The sequence below is a fragment of the Simochromis diagramma genome, unplaced genomic scaffold (assembly GCF_900408965.1).
Source record: "Simochromis diagramma unplaced genomic scaffold, fSimDia1.1 OVJJ01000293.1, whole genome shotgun sequence".
Classification (NCBI taxonomy): domain Eukaryota; kingdom Metazoa; phylum Chordata; class Actinopteri; order Cichliformes; family Cichlidae; genus Simochromis; species Simochromis diagramma.
Window position 1 is genome coordinate 18,023,645 of NW_024386801.1, and position 21,770 is coordinate 18,045,414.

At 37.2% G+C, this 21,770-nt stretch overlaps 1 protein-coding gene across 3 annotated transcripts in view; it reads right to left on the minus strand.

The window, feature by feature from the left end:
• Window positions 1-11,623: 11,623 nt before the first annotated feature.
• The window catches only part of lingo1a (leucine rich repeat and Ig domain containing 1a), a 120,739-nt gene continuing 110,592 nt past the window's right edge, over window positions 11,624-21,770 (minus strand). For all 3 annotated transcript variants that reach the window (XM_040026295.1, XM_040026296.1, XM_040026294.1), the window contains one exon: window positions 11,624-15,135. In XM_040026295.1, coding sequence (XP_039882229.1) covers window positions 13,276-15,123 — 1,848 coding nt within the window. In that variant the 5' untranslated portion in view covers window positions 15,124-15,135 and the 3' untranslated portion in view covers window positions 11,624-13,275. The remainder of the gene's footprint in view (window positions 15,136-21,770) is intronic.

The following is a 21,770-nucleotide window of genomic DNA, read 5'->3' on the forward strand; positions in this document are numbered from 1 at the left end:
TATATCTCAGTCTGCTCCTGTTTCAGTAGTACCAGCCTGTGTTTCACAGCTTATGCTTCTTCCTGCTCCTTTTTGAACATGAACATTATTTGGAGTTGTGGTTGCTCGTTTTACTTTTGTTTTGCTTTGTTCATTTGTCTCTTTTAATTCTATTTTGTTGTACTTTTTCAACATGTTCAAAATAAAGATTCAATCAATCAATAAAGATTCAATCAATCAATCAATTGTACCTTCAAGCTCGCAGTTTATAATGCTTTCTTGGTTTCAGAAATCCTACAGTACCCAGTGTCTTGAGTTGCTCTTTAATGTGTCAAGAAACATGTTTTCTGGTAAATTCATCCCAGGGCCATTTGGTCTCTGTGGTGGCATAGGTCACAGATCCTGCCAGAACAAGCAATATGGGATTAGGAAAGAGTGTCTTCGTTAATGGCTGGCTCCATTGTTCCAGACTGCTAAGTCTAAGATAAGCAGTTACCAGGTAGATATTCAGATCTACTGTCTCCAGGCTGAATTTATTTCGCTTAAACTTCCAGTTAAGGATGCTCACATCATTTAAGCCAGTCGTTCCCAAACTTTTTTTGCTGGGCCCCCCTTTGTTTTACAAGAAAAATGTACAAAATATCAGCCTGATATTATTTGTATCCCACTGTAACTTTACTGTATAAAGAGCTAACATCTCCAAGATGTCAGGAGTAGTTATTTATTACAAGAAGTGTTTGTGAACTAAAAGTCAAGAATGTGGGATACTGTTTGTCTGTGATTTGGAGAATCCTGCGCGTGCTCCCGACAGGGAAAACCAATTCTGCAGGGGAGACCTACCTTGGCACTTGTGCAGGTGAGCCAAAGGGAAGATATGCTTCACCATATTTTCTAGTCTTTGGCTTGGAAGGAAGTTGGTTTGGAAACATATTTGGTGATGCTTCATCTCCTGCTTTGCATTTGTGTGGGAGCCCCATCAAAAACCTGTCCATTATGCCAGCAGTGTCCAAGCTTTCTTTTTTTCTTCTTTTTTTTTTCATACCGCGCCGCCCCTGCAATGACTCTGCGGGCCCCACACTTTGGGAACCTCTGATTTAAGCAGACAAAAATGAAAATTCTAAAGCATTTTTTATCATCAGTAACCTCAACACTAAAAAAATACTTCATTTCCCATATAGTGCTCCTAAATTGCACCAATCCTTCAAACACAAGCCCATACTCCCATCAGTACACAAACAACAACAAAGCCTAAAGAGGCCCCAAAGGATCCTCAAGAGTAGTTTAGCTGGCTTTGAACAATGTATGTACATTTTATTTACCCCACAGAAATGAATAAAACGACTACATTATTGTAACCCAGTTCCTAAAATCATCTTAAACAAAAAAAGAAGAAAAAGTAAAACATTTGATGTTCATTGTTTCTGTTCTTACTGTCCTTGTTTAATGTAAGTAACTTGTTGTTGTAGAGGACAGAGTGAAACTGGAAGGTTTACTGAGCTGTGGCTTCACGTAAACGCTGAGCATCCACTCGACAGCGGTAAGCTAAATGTGGCTAATTAGACACGTGATGTACCGAGTGCTGTTACAGTTGTTGGGTGTCTCTAAAACGCACTGTTGTTATGCTAGTTATATCGTTAACCAAGTCATTAACCTGTGAAAGCTGTATATGTTTAAAGCAGCTGAAAATAAGTTTTATGGTAATTGTAAGTAGACTATATGTTGCTTCCTGATACTGTTCTAATGTCATTTGGTTATTTTATTATACTCAGTATTGAACACTTGGAGGTAATTTTTTAGTATATTTCCACTTCTACTAGTAGGCCTATGGTACAAGCTGGATTAAGCACATCTATTGTAATACTCCTATTTGTAGACTGAGTCCTTTTGTTTATATGTTATTGAAACCGCACCTAGTGCTCCGGTTACCACGGGGACCACCGTTACCTTCACCCTCCACATCCTCTCGAGCTCACACACTGGTGGAGGCAAGCTACAGTTGTAGCCACAGCTGCCCTGGGGCAGACTGACAGAAGCGAGGCTGCCATATCGCGCCATCGGCCCCTCTGGCCAACACCAGTAGGCGGTAGGTGAAGTGTCTTGCCCAAGGACACAATGACCGAGACTGTCCGAGCTGGGGCTCGAACCGGCAACCTTCCGATTACAAGGTGAACTCCCAACTCTTGAGCCACAATCGCCCTTGTTGTCATGTACAGTGAGTTTATTTTGATGGATGTAATTAATGTTTACCATGAAAGTGAATTATATGGTGACTATAATTCCTGAATGTTTGAAGCCTTGTAGATAATCTTTAATTTTACCTCCTGCAGGTTACAAATAAGTATTGAACCTTGATACTGTGAAATTTTGGATATTGATACTTTGAACTTTGAAACTTGATATTTTAATGTTGTACAACATGACTGAACTGAGGATGATTGAATTGATGATAGCTGATCTGAATAGTAGTCACTGCAGTGTGACACTACTTTAGTTTAATTTGTGAGTTATTCTTAAAGTGGACTTGACATATATTTGACCATTGTTTATAGGTCAGGTTTTTATATAGGACGAATCCAAAGACCAGGTCAGCGATTCCAGAACCCAGAGTGTTCCAGTGTTCACTGGATGGCGAGCCAACCCAAGATCCTAGGGGACGATATACATACACACGCACACTCATTTGCACATTGATGGACTACAATCCTCTACTGTACAAGTAGTGCGGTAGGACAGATAAACACACACTCCTCATCGGACGGACTCTATTGCAATACACCTGTTGTTATGGGCCCCACCGGTACCATTTGGACTTAAAAAAGACTAATTCTTTTACTTGTGCACATTTTTATTTTTATTCAATTTTTTTTTTTTTGCTACTTTGGGGAAAAAAAAATATACTTGAAGTTCTGTTAAAACCTGTTGTAATTCAGTGTTGGTTACAAAATTCTTTTAAAAGGCTTAACATCACTAAAGTACTTTTAAGCCGCACAACTGTGTTTGTCTGGTTTCTCTGCCAATCATGTACCAGAGCTCTAAGAGTCGTTCTTAATCTTCTGATACTAGCCCAAAATTCTCATTACCTTGGTTATTATCCATTGGTACTGTGTATAACTCCACGTAAGTGCTACATTATCTTTCTCTTTATATCAGCAAAAAGGAAAAAATATGACGTGACGGGAGGCCTTTCTTATATATAGTGTATTGTGTGACAAGACTTTATGTAATCATGTAGTCTGTAATTTCAGGTGATAATACTAGGTGGTTCCTTGAACCTCATGTCATTTATAACGTGGTCCACGCTTAAACAAAAGTTTCTTGAGACAGAAATTATTCCAAGGATGACCGCTAGATTACCAGCTGTAGGCAGATCACAGCACAGATCAAGTCAGTGAAACCACTAAATCAAGAGCTACAAAGCTCATCTGTGAACAAAGGGAGAATGAATAAAAAAATATATGCATCTTTGTTCAAATGTGAGAAAACTTCATATCCGATCCACAATTTTGTGTGCAGGATACATGAACCTATTCAATTTTAACAAAGAAAGGACCTAAATGTGAGTGCAGCTTACTAATATTGTCCTTTTTAAAGATGCAAACTCTGCAGAGAATCAATTATGTGAAATAGAAAAAAAGCAGCAATTCACTCTGTCAATGAAGGCGACGCGCCACAGAGAGATTTGCATTGTGCTTGTCCAGCTTGCAGAACCAACCTGCCAGAGATGATTTTGTGTTTCCTTAGAAGGAAGTACTGTCTGTAATACAAATGAACATCTTTGGTGCAGAGTTGTAACCTTTTTGTACTTAATGTGTTTTGACATTATGTATTTTCTATATAAAGTATATAAAGGGATAGTCAGGGAAATGAAGAAAGTAGACAGACTACTGAGGGATTACATGTATAACAAACAGAGACATGGCAAAAGTAAAGGAAAAGGCTTACAGTAAGTTGCAAATGTGATTGCACATTAAGGAAGGAGAAAAGGACTTGTATTGATTAACCGGGCTGAGAGATCGAGCTGGAAAGGATGTGCAGTAGGTTAGAGTGGTTAAGAGTAGAGATGGAAATGTGCTGACAAGTGATGAGAGTGTGGTGAGAAGATGGAAGAAGTACTTTAAGGAGCTGAAAAATGTAAATCTACAAAGTCCAAATCTCAACCTGATTAAAATGCTGTGGCGGGACCTGAAGAAAGCTGTTGATTAGTAAATGTCCGCAAACCACAAACCTCAATGAAGTGAAACAACATTGTAAAAAAAGAGTGGGCCACAATTCCTCTAGTGATGTGAGGGATGTCCATAAAATGACTACTTTAAGTTTGTCTTGCTATAAATGGTTCTGCAAGCTACTGAGGTCTATTTCTTTTTTCACACAGTGCTTCTGCATTTTTGGCTAACTTTTATTTATGGAATATGTCATATATTTTTGTTTGTTTGAGGTTGCATTCACCTAATTTTAAGACCTGGTAAGGACTAGCTATTTATTCTGTTCTGATATATAAAACCTAGGCACTGACAGAGGCTCTGCTTTGTTTTAACATATGATAACTCATATACCTTCAATAAGGGTGAAATTGGTATGGTTTTGATAACAATATTACTACTGCCACTTCTACTACTACTATTACTAATAATAATTCAGTTTCACAGTCATATAATGACTGAAAGCCATAAAAAAGACAAAGAAAAATATTTCAGAGAACTCTGTATTATTTTATAAGACAACTGAGGCATCTCTGGAGGTTTCCTCTATGGTGTAATTTGAGAGAAACAGGATTTTCTCACCCTCATCTTCTTCCTTGTCACCCCTTTTAAATAATTGAAAGCTGAGCAAAGCTGGGCAATTCTGTCCCACTGAACAAGAGAAAATTCTTCTGTGCACTCCTGCAGTGAGACTGCTAAAAAAGCCAAAACAGCTTAGATTTGTAATATCTTTACAGCTGTGTGGTGCCTTGCCATTGTTGTATTGCTCATCCCCAGGGCTTTGCAAAGAGAGAAAGTCATTGCTGAGACATTCAACTTGTTTGTGTTATCCACCCTTTTTTCTCTGAGGGATTTGGGTCATAGAGAACAACTGGATTGATCACAGCTCCCTTTGTATTGTCAAGTACGCCTGAACATTTCTCTATGAGAATTTTAAGATATGAATTGGCCTTTTAAAGTTACCCTGTCATACAGTTATTACCTCTGGAGATAATTAGTAACTGTTCTAGGAAATTGCTTTATTTGATAATGCACACTCCATGCAATAATAATACCGCTGTCAAAAATAAGTGATTCTGAATACATCAGCTCATTTGAGAATGACCTGTAATTAACATCAATGTATATGGAGTCCTTTCCTTTCTACATCAATGCCTATATGCACCTCTAATACAGGGAGCACACTTTATCATAATGATGACACCATTTTGAACACAACCCATCATTATTTTAATTCATAGTTGAATATGAGGCATTTGCAAAACATGCCACTGAGTGGGAACAGCTGTGCTGCGGGAATTGTTTGTTTGTAGAACACAAGCCACGTGCATTTCATGCACTTCTATCAAGTGTTCATGAACTGTTTGGCTCAGAACTGTAATATACAAATCAGTCTGTCTATTAAAATTTTAAATGTTTGATATGCCCCAATGAGCTTCCAAGTGCTAGCAGCTTCATATTGTAGATGACAGTTCCAAACTATCTAAAAAATTTGAACTTGTTCAGAACCTAGATCCTGGTTCCTCTGGGGGTCACTTGAGCAAAGGCAAGATACTTGGAACATCACCAAGATGTATTTTGTTAATTGTTGTTCTTCCTGTCTTCTCTGGGATTGCACTACACATGGGAACATTAGTTAGTGAACAAGTGTAAGTCAGTCAATAACATTAGCTGATTAACTAAATGCTAAAGAGACTGAAAGAACAGTTAGCTATAGAATGCATACATAATGCTGTTTTAGTCTGCTTTAAATACATTACAATTATTATTATTATCATTTCTTAAACAGGACTTTCATATACAAACTCATTGATTTATAGTTTAATGAAATTAATTTGTTGTTAATTAAGCTTCAAATTCAAGTCAAAATATATCAAATATATCAAAATATAAAGGCTCACCCCTTTGATTTGACATGTTTATATTAGCCTACAGGTCATTATCATTTTATGCCTAAAACTATAATGCACTGTAATGCCTGAGGTAACAAAAATGGACTCTGAGCTGAACTATAGGGATGAAAACATACTATATTTTGGAGATAAAGGTAAACATATTTTGAATTAAACACCATAATGTCCCACCAGTATTCTTGTAATCTGTCTCTTAAAAGCTTTAAGACCAGTAGATGTATTGCCAATTCAATATGATTATACAAGACCTACCAAATATCTCATATTTATTTTATTTCACTCCTCCTACAAATCTTTCTTGTGGTCCTTATGTTCAAAATGTTGAACCTTTAACATGAATGAAATAACATATAGCAGGGCCTCTGAAAAACTACAGACAGGCAAAAACACAATATCAGAAAACAGATGGAGAAAATAATGAAAGATGAAACCCGCACTCACCTGCAGATATCTTGAAACAATGCTGACAAATGGGAGTAGCAGCCTGGCTGTGCTGTTTCATCAGATCACATCGTCTATCTCACAACAGCACCTGCCTCAGCTACCCCATCAAATTTCTGCAACCTGCTGTCCTTGAGGCAAGTAGGCAGAAGCCAAATTATTTGCAGAATAGCTACCCACTTCAAGGTGAAACAGCAGCTGAGATCTCAATTATTTCACAGCGGCATATTCAGGACTTGTGCAGGGGAATTGGAAATGGAACACAATTATAGGATGGATTGGCCCCTTACCGTCTTACCTATTTACCTGCATAATAATTGCCCAAATCACTGTGGTAATGCATTTGCCTATAAACAATCAGCTGCCCCATAAAGTGAGGACAAATGATAGGTCCAGTAGAGAAATTTCCTTTCATTGGGTTTATTTTAGCAGGTTGCCAAAGACATGGTTTTAATGGCAGACAGATGCAGTCTTTTTGCTGTCACATTTCTTTGAACTGGGAACTCATGACTCTTTCATGGGGTTGTTAAATAAATAAGAAGGCTAGATTGAGTCGCCTACAGAGATGTGGGCTGTGGCATATGGTCCAGGCCAAAATGGGCCTCAACAGATTGCACTTTTTGGATGCCATCTTTGTCCATGTTTCATAGCCACAAGCTGGCCACAACAGTAAAACAATAGCAAAGCAGCCTTTTAAAGATAACGCAGTGGGAAGTGTGTGTGTATGTATGTGTGTTTGGGGGGTGGGGTGGGGGGAGCCAGTGTTTTTAACATAGCAGGGCTCAGGGTGGTGTTTACTATGACTATGCAGAACTCTACTAAACATCAAAGCAACAGCTAAGTCTCCTCATGGGAGCCACACCACACATAAACCCCTGAACTCAGAAGGATCAAAGACTCACCCACTATTCAACTAAAGGCATATTAAACAAATATGAAAATTCTTAATATTTTGTTAGAAGTATAAATAGACAGGCCTCCACTTGGAACACACTTTTTACGATGATCATCTTATAATTACTGAGGATATTCAGAGAAAATGTTATTGGACTTAAGCTGCCTCTTTGTTTTTTGCTAGATTCTCTGCTTTCTGTGGTACTCTCTTTCTAATTTTATCTACCACTCGGTATTTGCACTTATAAAAGCTTCCATGTCTAATTTTGAAACAATTCTGGAAATTATAAGGAAAAAAGTCACCATATATTACATATACTGGAATCCATATATTGCTGAAAAAGGACATTTCTGCTTTGACAGAATTCCATTAAAATGAGACAAGAGACTCTTACCTTGTTCCCTTAGAGGAGCCAGGAAATGGTTGGCCTTGGTTCTTTTCAAATACCTATGTATAGACTTCATGTTCACATTAAAAGTACAAACCTTTATCTGGCAAAAAAAATGATTGCTGGCGATGCCTATTAAATAATCATTATTATGATGATTCAACTGATTCAACTATGATCATTCAACAGAATAGCACGGCTCTGATGGGGAAGAAAACTGCACATGAAGCTGAGGGACACCTGGGTTCTGGAACCATTTTCCTGGTTAAGGCCTGGACTCTTTTCCACTCTGGAGTTTGCACTTGTGCATTGACTGACAGCTCAGCGTACCTTCTTTGAGCCTTCTTGGAGTCACTGGTTGGAAAACTGAATTCTGCTCCCAGCAGGAGACTCCTTTATCCTGCTGGAAAATTTCAATGACAGTGAAACTGGAGGATCATGAAGGGGCTGAACATAATATGAGCCCGAGTGGAGTTTTGTAATTGGACTTCTGCGCTCACCACAGACTGTCCATAACAATAAGATCCATGGACATATGTCTTCGACACTTGAGTGCAGAAAGGGACTGAAGAGTCAATCCCTATCCCCATCTGGTAGTGAGTTAGATCAATTAAAAAGCTAACCTTCCAAGCCAAACCTTGACACAGAATTATAGATAGTGACAAAAAGAATAAGACTGCAGATTTAAGTTGATGGAATGATGGAAGGGCAGATGGATAATTTACTGAGGCAAGTTTTACACATGACCCTGAGCCTCTTAAGGGTTATTCTGAGAACCTGTGCCATTTCATTTGTAAATGCAGTTTCTACTTTCTCAACTTTGTACACTTTTTTCTACATTATACAGGATTAAATATAAAAATCATATATGTTCCTGAAGCATTCAGGTCTTCTGAGTAAAGGCACCTTACAAGGTAAAATTGTAGACCCTCTAAAAATATGTTTTCATTTAAAGAACATATTTCAAAAATTAGAGCTAGCATTAGCAAATAAACATACCTTTGTGATTTATCATCATCGATACGTTTTTCCTGATAACCAACCTTGGCCAAGCTGTGAAATCTAGAGGAGGCTGCAGTGTGAAAAAGGTCGTAATAGCTGCTTTAGCACCTTAGCAAAGAAAGCCCCAATGATGAAGACTGGATGTCAGCTTTAATTTAAAAAATGTACGTTAAACAGACTGAGACACTACCAGTTCTCTAAAATTAGTATCTATGAAAAATGACGTGGTTAACTGAAATAAAATAAATAAATAAATAAACGCATGAAAAAATACAAAACTTGCTATTTTCCAGAGTCACCACCTTCATTTTTCATTAATGCTTTTAATCTGTAGATATATAGAGTTGCCCATGTCACACAGTGTTCAAGACTTTTAGAAATATATTCATACTTTTTTTTTTCTAAATCAAACTGTTGGCCTTTGCTTCTGAGCTTTTTAAAATCGATTTAATTAGAGGCGCGGACCTATATTATTTGCCAATAATATAGTTGTTTATGCAGTGACATTTTTTCAGTGTTTTACTTCTTTGCTAAAAGAATGGTCCTATAAAGTTCCTCCATTTCTCGGGACAGTTAGCTAATAGGGAACACTTTGATGATGACTACAGAAGAAGTAATATATTTCAGTTCTTCAATTCATTCATATGTTTGAAAATGGTGCTATTTGTCAATGCTGTTAACCAACGGATAACCAACGAAGATCTATTTACTGTTTTGCTAGCTTTGCCTCAAGTTATGGTAGTGTTTTATTTTAAGCCTGGTTATTTCACATACTATACTTTCACTCAATGTAAAAAAAACTGTGTATATTTTAAGCATATGTTTAAATGACTAGAGGGTTCAAGAGACTTATTACTACAATATAACATTTGTAACACTGTTGGGTACGTCGTCCTTAAAATTATTATTCAGTTTATTCATTATTAATTTAATTTGATTTAAATACATTTTAAGATGTAACCTTTTTCCATTTTAAATCAAATTAAAAGTACAGTGGTTGTCCCATGTCTACTTTGTTAATTATTGAATTGGAATATTTTATGAAATATAACATATAGGATTTAGGATCGATTTTAATCAGGACAGTGTATGGTTTGACTGAGAGTGACTGAAATAGATTCAGAAATAGGTATAATATAGAAACACATATAATAAGAGATGTTTTGGTCCTTTGATATGAATATGAGAGACAGCGACCTGCCATGAGTTTAGATTCCACATCAACATAAAAATCTCAAATGACTTGCTTTTTATTTTAGGCATCTGAAGCTTCTACTTTCTGATAGAAGTGCAGCCAACAGCAAATTCCCACTTTTGTTTGCTTACATGCTGTGTTTCCCAGATGTTGTTAAGAGCGTGGATTTGGATGAGTGCAAGGAAGACCCAGAGGTGTGTCTATATTTTCATGCTCAGTTGAGGAAAGACAACTTGTCGCATGGTGTCAGAATCCATCAGCCTGTTCCTGACCTAGAATTTTAAGCACAGATCTAATATCTGAGGAATGAAAACAATGGATGTCTCCATTACTCCCTGGAGCTCTTGGGCCTCAAGAATAGCTTCTTTCCTCTTCTATTCTGCCTGTCTGTTTTTGAGTCAGAAGATAAATGAGCATGCTTTGATACAGCTTGAGGAAAAAAAGAATGTCAAAAGTCCCCACGGAGTCCTAAAAGGCAGCAAAGATATGGAATAAAAGGGAATGGGACAGAGATTCAAACTCACTGAAGGACAGAAGTATTTTATGAAACCAGGCTGTCCTAGTCGTATCCTTGGTCATTTCCCATAATCGTCAAAGGGCAACCTAATTTGCTATTATTTTTCTAAGACATATCACAGAATAATAGTGTTACTCAAAGTGAAACAGCCAGTATTTGGTTATATTTCGAAGTTCCCTAGCTGATGACTTTGTCTCTTTTAAAATTACAATTGTGCAGAGTAAATTAAAAATATTTCCAATATGCATCACAGTGCCAGTGAACCTTTACTAATGGTGGTTAATAAATGTTTAGAAGCTAGGCAAATGAACAATTGGACTACAATTCTCCCTGTAAACAAGTAATTAGCACTGAAATATATGATATTAAATTTCCTTTCAGTCTGAATCATCATGTAATGAGCTATTCAATTGAAAAAATCAAACATTAAGTTCCTCATTTGGCCACTGATACACATATACTTGGTAAACAGAAGTTTAGAAAATTATGCTAAATTAAAAAAGGAAAAAAAAAAAAATAAGAATCTGGTAGCTTGTAAATGAAATAATTAATGGAAATTGTGGCAATTTTACATAAATGATGAGGAGCTTCAGCACCTGAAAAGTCATCAGTACATATAGGTGAGCTGAATCTACCGATACATAGCTATGACATTTATATTTTTCTATAAGAAAAAACAATTGAAACTTTAAAGCCAAGATAAAAGCATCACTTGTTTTTTTTTTTTTTTTACAAAAGTCCATAGATTGTTTAATACAACATACCATATTCTCAACAATTCAACATCAACAAAATTTTGTTAATTAAAAAAAAAAAATCTGCATATTACCTTTATTGCACAGAACAATTTGAATGTATTTTCCATAGATTTCTTTTTTAGTATATATTTTTTTTTTGTAAAAAGTTGGCTTGGACTACATGGTCAGTATAGTCCATGGTCAAAATCAAAAAAAGGAATAACATATACCAAAATCAGAACTTCCCAACCACTTAGGAAGAAAAAGAAAAAAAAAAGGCTAGGTACAGTTGCCACACTTTGAACAAAGAGAGCATTCATAATCAGCAAGAGGGAGAACCATGAGCCATATCCAGCGTTTTTTTTTTTTCTCCTTTATGCAAAACGGATTACACCAAAGCTGCTTCAGATTGCTCCATGGGTGAAACCATCTGTGTCACTTCAACCATCTGCATATTCAGTTCTTACTTCCAGCCATTACTGTGATGTAATATGCAATGTCATCCATCATAGATAACTTGGCCTTTATCCTCACATGTTTTCAAAGCCCGGCTGTACAACAGTGTGTACTTGAAAAGGTAACTTTTGATTTTATTTGCAGAACCAAGTGGGAGCATAATATGCTGCAGTTTTTCCCCCTGACAAATAAATGCACATTTCTAGGAAAAAACGAACATGTAAATGATTCTGGAAGGTAATTTTTCCATGGCTTTGCTGGGGGAGGCAGTATTGTCATGAATAAAGCATTAATTTCATTAAATTAAAAAAAAAAAATCAAGAAAGAAATGACAGAAATGTTCTTACAGCTTGAGGAGCACATCATATCCAAAGCGTGAGCACCGCAAGTTTTATTCCATCTAATCATGTTGAGCACAAACTAATACTATTACATAAGTTTTTTTGAAATGCTATTTAAAAGCTTAGGAGTAAGTACTTAAGTGCCAGAGTCAACCATTCTTTTGGATGGCAAAACTGCTGTGGATAGGTGCATCTATTGTGAGAACAGAGCATGGTTTCAAACACTTTTCTCATTTCCTTTTTGTGTCAGGTCCTTAATCTATCTGTGAGCACTGTCTGGGTAACATCTGAAAATGGACTGAGTGGCACTGGTGCTAAGTACTCACTTCAAACCATTATGTAAAAATGTTTAATACTCACATTTAACATGATTTTATGCATTTTTTTGCATTAATTATTTATGTGAATATTGTCGGTGTAAAAATGCAATTTTTCTTATATACCTTTTGGCTGTTTTTTAGATCGGTAAAAATGGACCGATTGCCAAAAATTTGCACCAAATTACTGCTGTAATCATCATTGCGTTAACAGGGTTGTAATCTGATTTTACAGACTGTTAATTGTTTTTTCTTGGTTATGAATTGGGTGCTGTGAAATTAAGATAACATTTTACAGATGTTAGTAACAGTTTTGTCTCTCGAAGAATTTGCTGTGTTTTTTTCATAATATGACACAATAAATTTCCTGAATCACAGAAAAACCATGGAAAACAAAAAAAGGAGGCACAGGAGTATTCACAATGATATACAGTGATGAAGATGTACTTGAATTGGTCAGTGTTTAAGGTGCTCAACAACCCATACAAATCTCATTCATAAGAGAACACCTAACTTCAGAATAAAGCAAACACGAAATAAAAAAATACGCACAAAAAACAGAGACGGCCAAAATATGATCTGCCCCTCGCATTCTAGCTTTTAAAATGTTTTATTTTTATTTTTGTGATATAGTTATCTCATTAGAAATCCACAGGAATAAGAACTGCCTATGACAAATCTGATTTTCAATTAATGCCCCCACAGGCCTTGTGGAAACCACAGATGCCATGTAACACTGGGTGTGGTTTCATTCCTTGTCCATCAGTCAGGAGAAAGAACATTTTACTCTATGTTAACAGACCAGGATCCACAGGTTTGTAAGAGAGGAAAGGAAATGTCTTCTTTACCATTTGTCTTATTTTAAAGTTCAAAATTAATAAATTCCACAGCTCTGTTAGATCATTTTCATGTTAAATTTGCGAGGAGCATCCACTGTGGTGCTGCTCATGCCAGCGTCTGATTTCCGTGGCACATACTCAATCTCAATGTTGTGTTTAGTGTTGCCTTTACCTCTGCTCCAGAGGAACAGCAGTACCAGGCAAAAGAGGACGACACCAAGAAACGAGATGAATCCCATTGTAGTTGCAATAATCAATGTCTTTATGTCGAATGGGAAAGGGGCATTGGCTCTTGTATCATTAGCTCCAGTTTCTGTCGGCTGGTTGGATATGAAAGCAAATGTTTTGTTGGGCTGGTGTGGCCAGTCAGGCGAATAGCTATGAATATGAAGGTGTGCAAGAGAGGTGTCATTTCCACCTGCGTTGCTAGCTATACACACATATGTACCGTTGTCTTGAATCTGGGCATAGCGCACTTCAAGAGTACCATCTGGCAACACAGACAGCCTTCCAATCATCTTGGTGGTGATAAACTTTTTCTGTGGAGATCGCCACATTATCACTGGAGCGGGATCCCCATCTGCTTGGCAAGCAAAATGAACAATGGCTCCCTCGTCAACAAATTTTTGCTGAGGTTTGCGATCCCTAATCCTAGACTTGCGACACGTGAAGTAGTTTGGCTGCAGAACATCTGGGAAGTCTTTGAACTCTTTGCCTTGGACGAACTCAGGGGAGGCACAGGTGGGCTGCTGCCTGTTGAAGTTCAGTCTCCAGCGCCGGCGGAAAACCCACAATAGTCGACAGTCACAGGCCAAGGGATTATCATACAATGCCAGGGTTTCCAGGTTTCCAACTGAATGGAAAGCAGACTCCTCTAAAGTACTAAGCGAGTTCCCAGACACATTTAGTATTTTCAGGTAGTTTAGACCTCGGAAAGAGTAGGGTTCAATCATTGCCAGTCTGCCTCCCACAAGGTGAAATTCCTGCAGACGCAGCAGATCATGGAGCTTATTTCCTTCAATGGTATGGATAGGGTTGTATGAAAGATTGAGAAAGCGCAAATAAACCAAGTGCTGCAAGGCTACATAAGGAATTGTGGTCAGGTTGGCATTTGCAATCGTCAGGTAGGTGAGATTTAATCCATACAAGCAATTTGGGGTCATCGTATCCAAATATGGCCAATTTGCTATTTCCAATATTTTTAACCGATAGAGCCGTTTAAAAGAATAATCCCGTATGACATTGATATTGAGGTGACGCAGCCTGAGAGTGATTAAACTGTGGAGGTGGGTAAAAGCCTCTGTTGGCACAGAAGACAAGTTGCACTTCTCAAGACTCAGGTGCTCAAGACTACTTAGGCCATGAAAAGCTCGATGGGAGATGAAAACCAGATCATTATCACCCACTTCTAAAGAGCGGAGGTTATACAAATCCTGGAACATGTAGTCCAACAGGATGACAATCTTGTTCTCACTTATGTCCAGCTGTGTAAGATTGCTCAGACCTGTGAACACACCGAGCTGGATGAGCTTTAGCTTGTTGCTACGTAGCCCCAATATTCGCAAGCCATAAAGGTTGTTGAATGCTCCAGGCTCAATAGTGGAGATTATGTTTTCACTCAGTTCCAGGTGTTCAAGGTTGTTTAAGTTGGCAAACTCATCTGGGTTAATGGTTCTGATACGGTTCTTGCTGAGGTCCAGCAGTCTTGTTTCTGCAGGAATGCCTTCAGGAACTGTCACGAGTCTCTTGCGGTGGCACATCACCGATCGCTCTTGAACATTGCAATCACACCGGGATGGACAGCCTGTTGTGGATCCAGACAGGACGGTGCTCAGCATCAGAATCAGAATAGGCTGCCAGAAAGCCACCAGGTAGCTGTGCCCAGTTGCTTCCCTGCCCACCATCTTATCGGTTACCTAGAGAGACGCAGATACATAGCAAAATGTTCATGATGATCTGTTCAGTTAAAAGACAAATACAGTGCAAATTGTGAAAAACTGAAACATATGAGCTAAAACAATAATTTTAACAGTCTTGAGCAATGAATTGATTTGTCATCATGCAGTTTAATGATAAAATTCTACTATTTTACATTATATGTGGGAGATGTTCAGAACAGGAGTCTGAATTAATAGCTCTCAGAACTTGTATTTAAAACACTTCTCTTTGGTTATTATGTGCATTTTCTGGCAGTTGGCAAGTTCAACAACTGCATGTGCTAAAAGGACAACATTCTGATGCGACACAAATGCTAACAGAACAGAGAAGAGTAGAGAGAGTGTGTCCTGCTGCAATATTCATGAACAGACTAAAGATGAATAGAGGTTACAAGGAATAAGGTATGTGCATGCAATTTTAAATTCTGCATCTTGAACTTGCCAGTGCAGAGTTTCAAAAGGTATTTTAAATCCGAGCAGCTCCTGTAAATACACAGTCGTCCATGAGACCTTGTTATATGAATAAAAATACTGATCCAAGGAAGAAAATCAAAGGCAAAATCATTCTAGTAATCTACATACATCTTTCACTACTGTATACCCTCTTGGTGTACGCTGTGGAGTCCTGAACATATCTACACTAAACCTTACAAATAATCAATCAGTCAATGCTGTCTCCGTGACATAAAGCAAAGGGACGTGTCTAGTGGAATTAACAACATTTCTATAATCCAAGTCATGCTGTGTTGTAACAACTTTTTCGGAGCACATCCGTGGTTTAGTGTGGTATTTTGAAGTCTTTTTCTTCCTATTACTTAAAATGTAAATTTGCTGTGTGAGCTAAAACAGTAGAGGGTGGAGCAACAGTAACAAAATGATACAATCAAAGATAAAAATGGTGGCAACTATGACATATGTGCTATGGATGACAGTTGCTCACAGTTAAAATATAGACCATCAGTGAATTAGAAATGGAGAGATACATATGTACAAGACAGGAAACAAAACCTGTTTGATTTGATTCCACTGGTTAGCGTGAGTCTATCCTAACAGCAATGAAATGATCCATTTGTGTCATAGCAGAACACCCATTTACAAACAAACAAAAAAAGAGCATGTGATCAGCATTAATGCTACAACAATTTTGAACTATATTACCACACAAGGAGTTGGATGAAAATAAGAGGTAAAAAATGTAAAGAAAAAACAGGCTGAAAAAAATTATTTCACATATAATTTGCACTCCTCTTTAGACATGTCCCTGGGAAATGCCTGTCAATGTGTGATCACTGTTGTCACAATACAGTGAATATTCCCAGTGGTATGCAGTTTTATCTCTTCTTCTAAATTAGTCTTTAGGATCCCCAGCACCTCATCTGGTATAGCATGCGACTCAGATGCCAAGGCTAAGTTCTCACTACATTAACCCATCCTGGTCTCTGTATTGCGTGTCATTCCCCGTCTCTGTCTCCCAATCTTTCTGTCTCTCTGTGAGGCACACAAAAGCCGCCAAAAAAGAAAAAAGTCCATTTCTGAGTGGTTATGTGATTGTTCTTCCAGATGCCCAGGAGGTCTGTGAAGATGGATAATGCACCTTTATATTTCAGCAGATTCAGTGGACCACAATACATTTGACAGATTGATAGTGTAGAAAGAAAAAAATCAGTGATATCCAGCTTGACAGTTAATTATGGGGTAACCTGTTACTACTATTGTGGCCACCAGCCACTGATAATTTTTCCCCCAGTGAGCCCATAGTCAACTGGACAGTAGAATCATGAAAAAATGGGTTAGATTTACTTTTCTCAATTTCATTTTATTCGCTCTGAGGTCAAAGTTCAGATTGGGGATTTGATGATACCATCTGTAATCAAGTGATGCCAGAAACAGTTGAGAATTTGTCTGAATTCAGAGACCTGCACCGGAACCTGCTGTGATTCATGCTGCCTCTGGATATACTTAATATTTCTTGTTCCTTAATGTACACTGATTAAGTAAGTGGCCTGTGAGTGACAAGGTGTGTCATAGGACATCGCAAGAAGTCTATGAAAAATGAAAAAAATGGCCTCATGACAGGCTCAGACTCTATCTGTTGGCCTACATAGTGGGGATATATCACATATTGGCTATCACTCAATGAGATGCTATTATGTCCAGCCCTAATGCCACTGACACGTTAACACAATCATAGAAATATTCAAAGTATAATCCCCTGTTGGTAAAGCTCCTTGACTACAACTTCAGCAGGTTGTGGATTGCAGTAAGGCTTCCTAACAAGTCCCTGCACTCTTCTATATATCCCAACAGTGCACGTGATTGGGCAATATTAATAAGAAATTTGAATATTTAAGTAAAGTTTTTGATGAAATTGCATTTTTATGACTTAGATGCATCTAAGTCATTTACAGCACAATTTACAATTTATAGCACACGGCTTCAGCAGCAAATATGCAATGAAACATGAAAAGATATGGACACATTAAGATGAAGAATGTTATCCATGGGTAAACATTTGCAGCTCTGTTTTGTTAATGATCTGGTGTTATCATCCCCTCACAGGCATGTATTCTGAATGTGTTCTTCATTCGAATCAGCACTCCAGTGAGCTCCCAGAGAATTACATTAATTGAGGTGAAGTGAGAGGGGGTGTGCTGCTCAAAAGAATGAATATGTAAGAGAAATAAGACAGTGGGGCTCAATAAATGAGGACTCACTGGTCCAAGACCAGTAATAACTAGATCAATGAATAGAGAGATTAATGCCTTTATGCCAGGATCCGCTGGGATGCTGAAGATGTTGCTTCATAAGTAAAGTAGATGGTGCCGTGTTACAATGGAGTAGGTGTAGGCAGTTCAGTGTAGCATTAAAACACGGTCCAAGTCGCTATCATTAAGTAAAGTTTAATATGACATTTTATGGTTTTGATATAGAGCCCAATTTTAAAATAATTTTCAAAACCCAAGGTAGAAGAGCAGGTAGATGAAAGAAAGATGGTCTTCAGATTCTCGACACACTGAAGCTAACAGTACAGCACTACAATCATAACACAGAAACCGAAACATTCAGCCAGTTCATGTAAAAAAAGGTTCACGTTAAACTTTAACATCTGCACTGTAGCAAGCTAGAAATTATTTTCTTTTCCATATCATATCATTCCTTTTTTAACAATTAGCACATTCGAGAATATGCATGTATCAGTGTCATTAAGTCCTAATCATCACTGAGTAATCCGAGTCACATTTTAGTTTACCTGTCACAAGATATCACTTCTGAGCCTTGTTAAAGACCATTGTTAAATACCTTTAAGCTTCCTGGAAATCCGTAAGATGATGCTGACCTTATCTGTAGCACAAAGTGTTAAAAGCCTTTAAAGCCCATTTCTCTGCAAACCGCTTAGTCAGCTGCCCGTCTAATCCTTAATGGCCAGACTAAGGAATGGAAACTTACTTCACCACCTATTTACTCTTCTTTAACATGCCCTCACACTCTTGTCCCCAGTGTTTACAATTTCATATGATGCCTATTAGTGGTATCAAGCACAAGTAATTCCAGTCATATTATTTTTGTTTAATTTGCAAATTTATATTTTTGTGTAAGTTGACAAAAGTGTTTTATTCTCTTTCTGCTATCACTTTAATCACTTCTAAGATGCTTATTGGCTTTCTAACTGCAAGTAGCATTGTAGGTATTAAAGCATAAACTAAAAGTGACACCATGACTAAATGCATCTTAACCACAAGTTTTTTTGACCTTTAGCAAGTGGTAGTAAGATCTGTCGCACACTGTCCTGGATGAATTTGAACAAAATTGTTAACCTTGTGTCATTGAAAAGCTACGCTGCCTGCTGGCACTGTTGGCTGGGTTTGAACCTGTGATATGGCAGGGCTTAAATGTAAGCTGACGCCCGACAGATGGACGGTAAAGCCCTAATCCAGGTGAAGAAGCTGGTTGGTGCATCGAGGTGCAGAATTCCAACAGTGGCCAGCTGTTGTTCTGACAAAACTCTGCCGTAAAACCTGTAGACATGTCCCTCCTGAACTTCACCTCTCAAAGGGGTCATTATTGCTTCTGCGCAGTGTTCTGTTCATTGATGTCTCATTCTGTAGTACAGCAACAAATAGGAAACTGGGAAAGAATTACCAGTACATTCTGCATATGTAGGGAATGACAGGAATTTCTGATGTTGAGTCTGCCTTTACTGATAAAAAAAAGATGCAAACAAAACTACTTTCTAATTAAAAGAAAAAGACATTTCACAGTGCCACTTACACAAAGCCTGTCAGGAGACCAAACTTACACCAAAGGAAAAAAAAAAAAACCCACTGGGGATGGGTTTATACATTAAAAGTTGATTACTTGGACCAGTCATTTTGAAAGGGATTGCTTTGTTGTTCCAGCTCGTAAAATATGTTTTTTTTTTCTTTTCTTCTTTTAATAAGACAATCAACAGGGCAATTAGAAAGATATTAACTCAGTTTTATAATAAATAGTGAATTCTTATTGTTTTGACATATTTTTAAAAATCATTTTATAAAACCCTTACTTTTAGCTCTACTTTAGAGATGTTGCCCTATAGTCATAGTAAAAGATTTTGATGATAGTAGACAGTTGCCAATGTAAAGAAAATACAATTATAGTTGGATAGATAATATTATTTGGGTTTGGTTCAACTGATTAGCTTATTGTTAAACTAGAAGGGATATCTATTTCAAATTCAACAGCATGCTTTCAGGAACTGTAAGCTCTAAAATAAAAACAGTGTAGCCAATAATAATAATAGCTAATGATTCTGGTCAAATTTTTTTAAATCATGTTTCATTAAACATTAGTTTATCGAGGTCCATAGCTGGGGCTATTGTGTATTTTCTTTTTTCTTTGTTGGGTGTTTGGTGTGCAATTTAGGGATCGTGATGTTCTATCATTATTAAACTATTCAGCTTGCCAGCTCTCTGCAGAGAATCGTGATTTTTTTTTTTTTTTTTTGTTCTTTCTTTTTAAGGAGATAAAATGTATTTTGGAAAGACTCAAATAAGACTCACTAATGAGAGCTCACATGTTTTTCACAGCATCCAAAACAATTAATAAAAGGAAACGAGCCAAACTTAAGCCTAGAGGAATTACACAAAAAGGTCTAAAAAAAATCATTTTCTAATTAAAAGAATACTTATAATGATGTCAATTATCTGAATTTGGCAAATTATTTCATCATATATTTTGTTAAGACTGACAAACAAAACAGAAAAATCTAATAAATGCGGTGAAGCTGACAAAAACAAGAAAGTAGGCTATTTTTCACTCAGCAACTTCACTTGAATATGTCTGTTGTTTAATAGTTATCCTGTTTAGAGCTTAGTTAAACTATCATGTGAAAAAACATGTGTAGGCCTTTAGGAAGAAGTCATTAGCAATTTGGATATGAGAGCTATTTAAATCAGCCCTGACAGTTAGAAGACGATCCTGATATAATATTGATGAACTGATAATGTAAAGCGTGATGTGCTATTTATAACTAATATCACAGTTCAGACTGCCCAGCAACACTTCAAAATGAATAAAAGGGAAACTGATTATAAAAACTTACTTATTAGTGAAAAAATAGCTCAGTGGACTAGGGCTGGGCCATATTATACCGTTCACGGTAATACCGGTATAATGTTAGGCAACGATAGGAAAATGAAATATCGCGATAGAATATGAGTAAAACGCGCATGCGCAGTGCCTTTGTTTTCATACGCACTGCTATCACTTCCAACATAAATGAAGACAGGAAACTAAACAGCAGTGACGTTTGTAGGGTTACTGAAGTTGGGCTAGCTGGTATATAATGATGTGCTACGTGATCGCTAGCGACACAGCTATGTTAGCATAACATAAACAGTGAAGCTGGAGGACGAACACTAACACTTTTCCACTTATAAAAGTTAACGTTAAGGTTCCTGATAGTTAGAGACAAATGCAATCGCATGGCAGGATGCTGTAAACGGACCAAACTTCAGTCAGGAGAACAACTGAGATAATCCATCCACAATACAAGGTTAGTCATTAATATACTGCAACAACATGGGAATAGAGCAGCTGCCAGAGAATTCAACATTAATGAATCAATGGTACAGAAGTGGAGGAAGCAAGAAGAATGAGTTTAATAAAGTTTGATTTATCTGACTGCTTTGTTTCGCTTAATGTGCCTTATAATCCCGTGCACCTTATGGTCCGAAAAATACGTACTGCACACTGCAGTTTAATGTTGCAAAGTACCTCTTTTTAACTTCAGTGGATATTATACATGGTTATGCTCAGGATATGTCAGCCCATTTCTACTGGAAATGCCTTTTGGTTAAACTTTCAGCAAGGAATTTGCATTTGCACTGTTAAATTTTTACAAAGCTTTAATGTACATAAAAACCAGCTTCTTGTTCAAGTGAAAATAAATGGAAGGTTGTCTTTTTGCGCTAGTAATGTTGTGGAGTTGTATTTTGTCTCGCATCAATTATATTGTCAGTTATATCGTTATTGCAAATTTTCAAATATATATCGTGATAAATATTTTTGGCCATATCGCCCTGCTCTACAGTGGACATCATTCCAACTCTATCCATGTCTTTTTTCCCCCATCA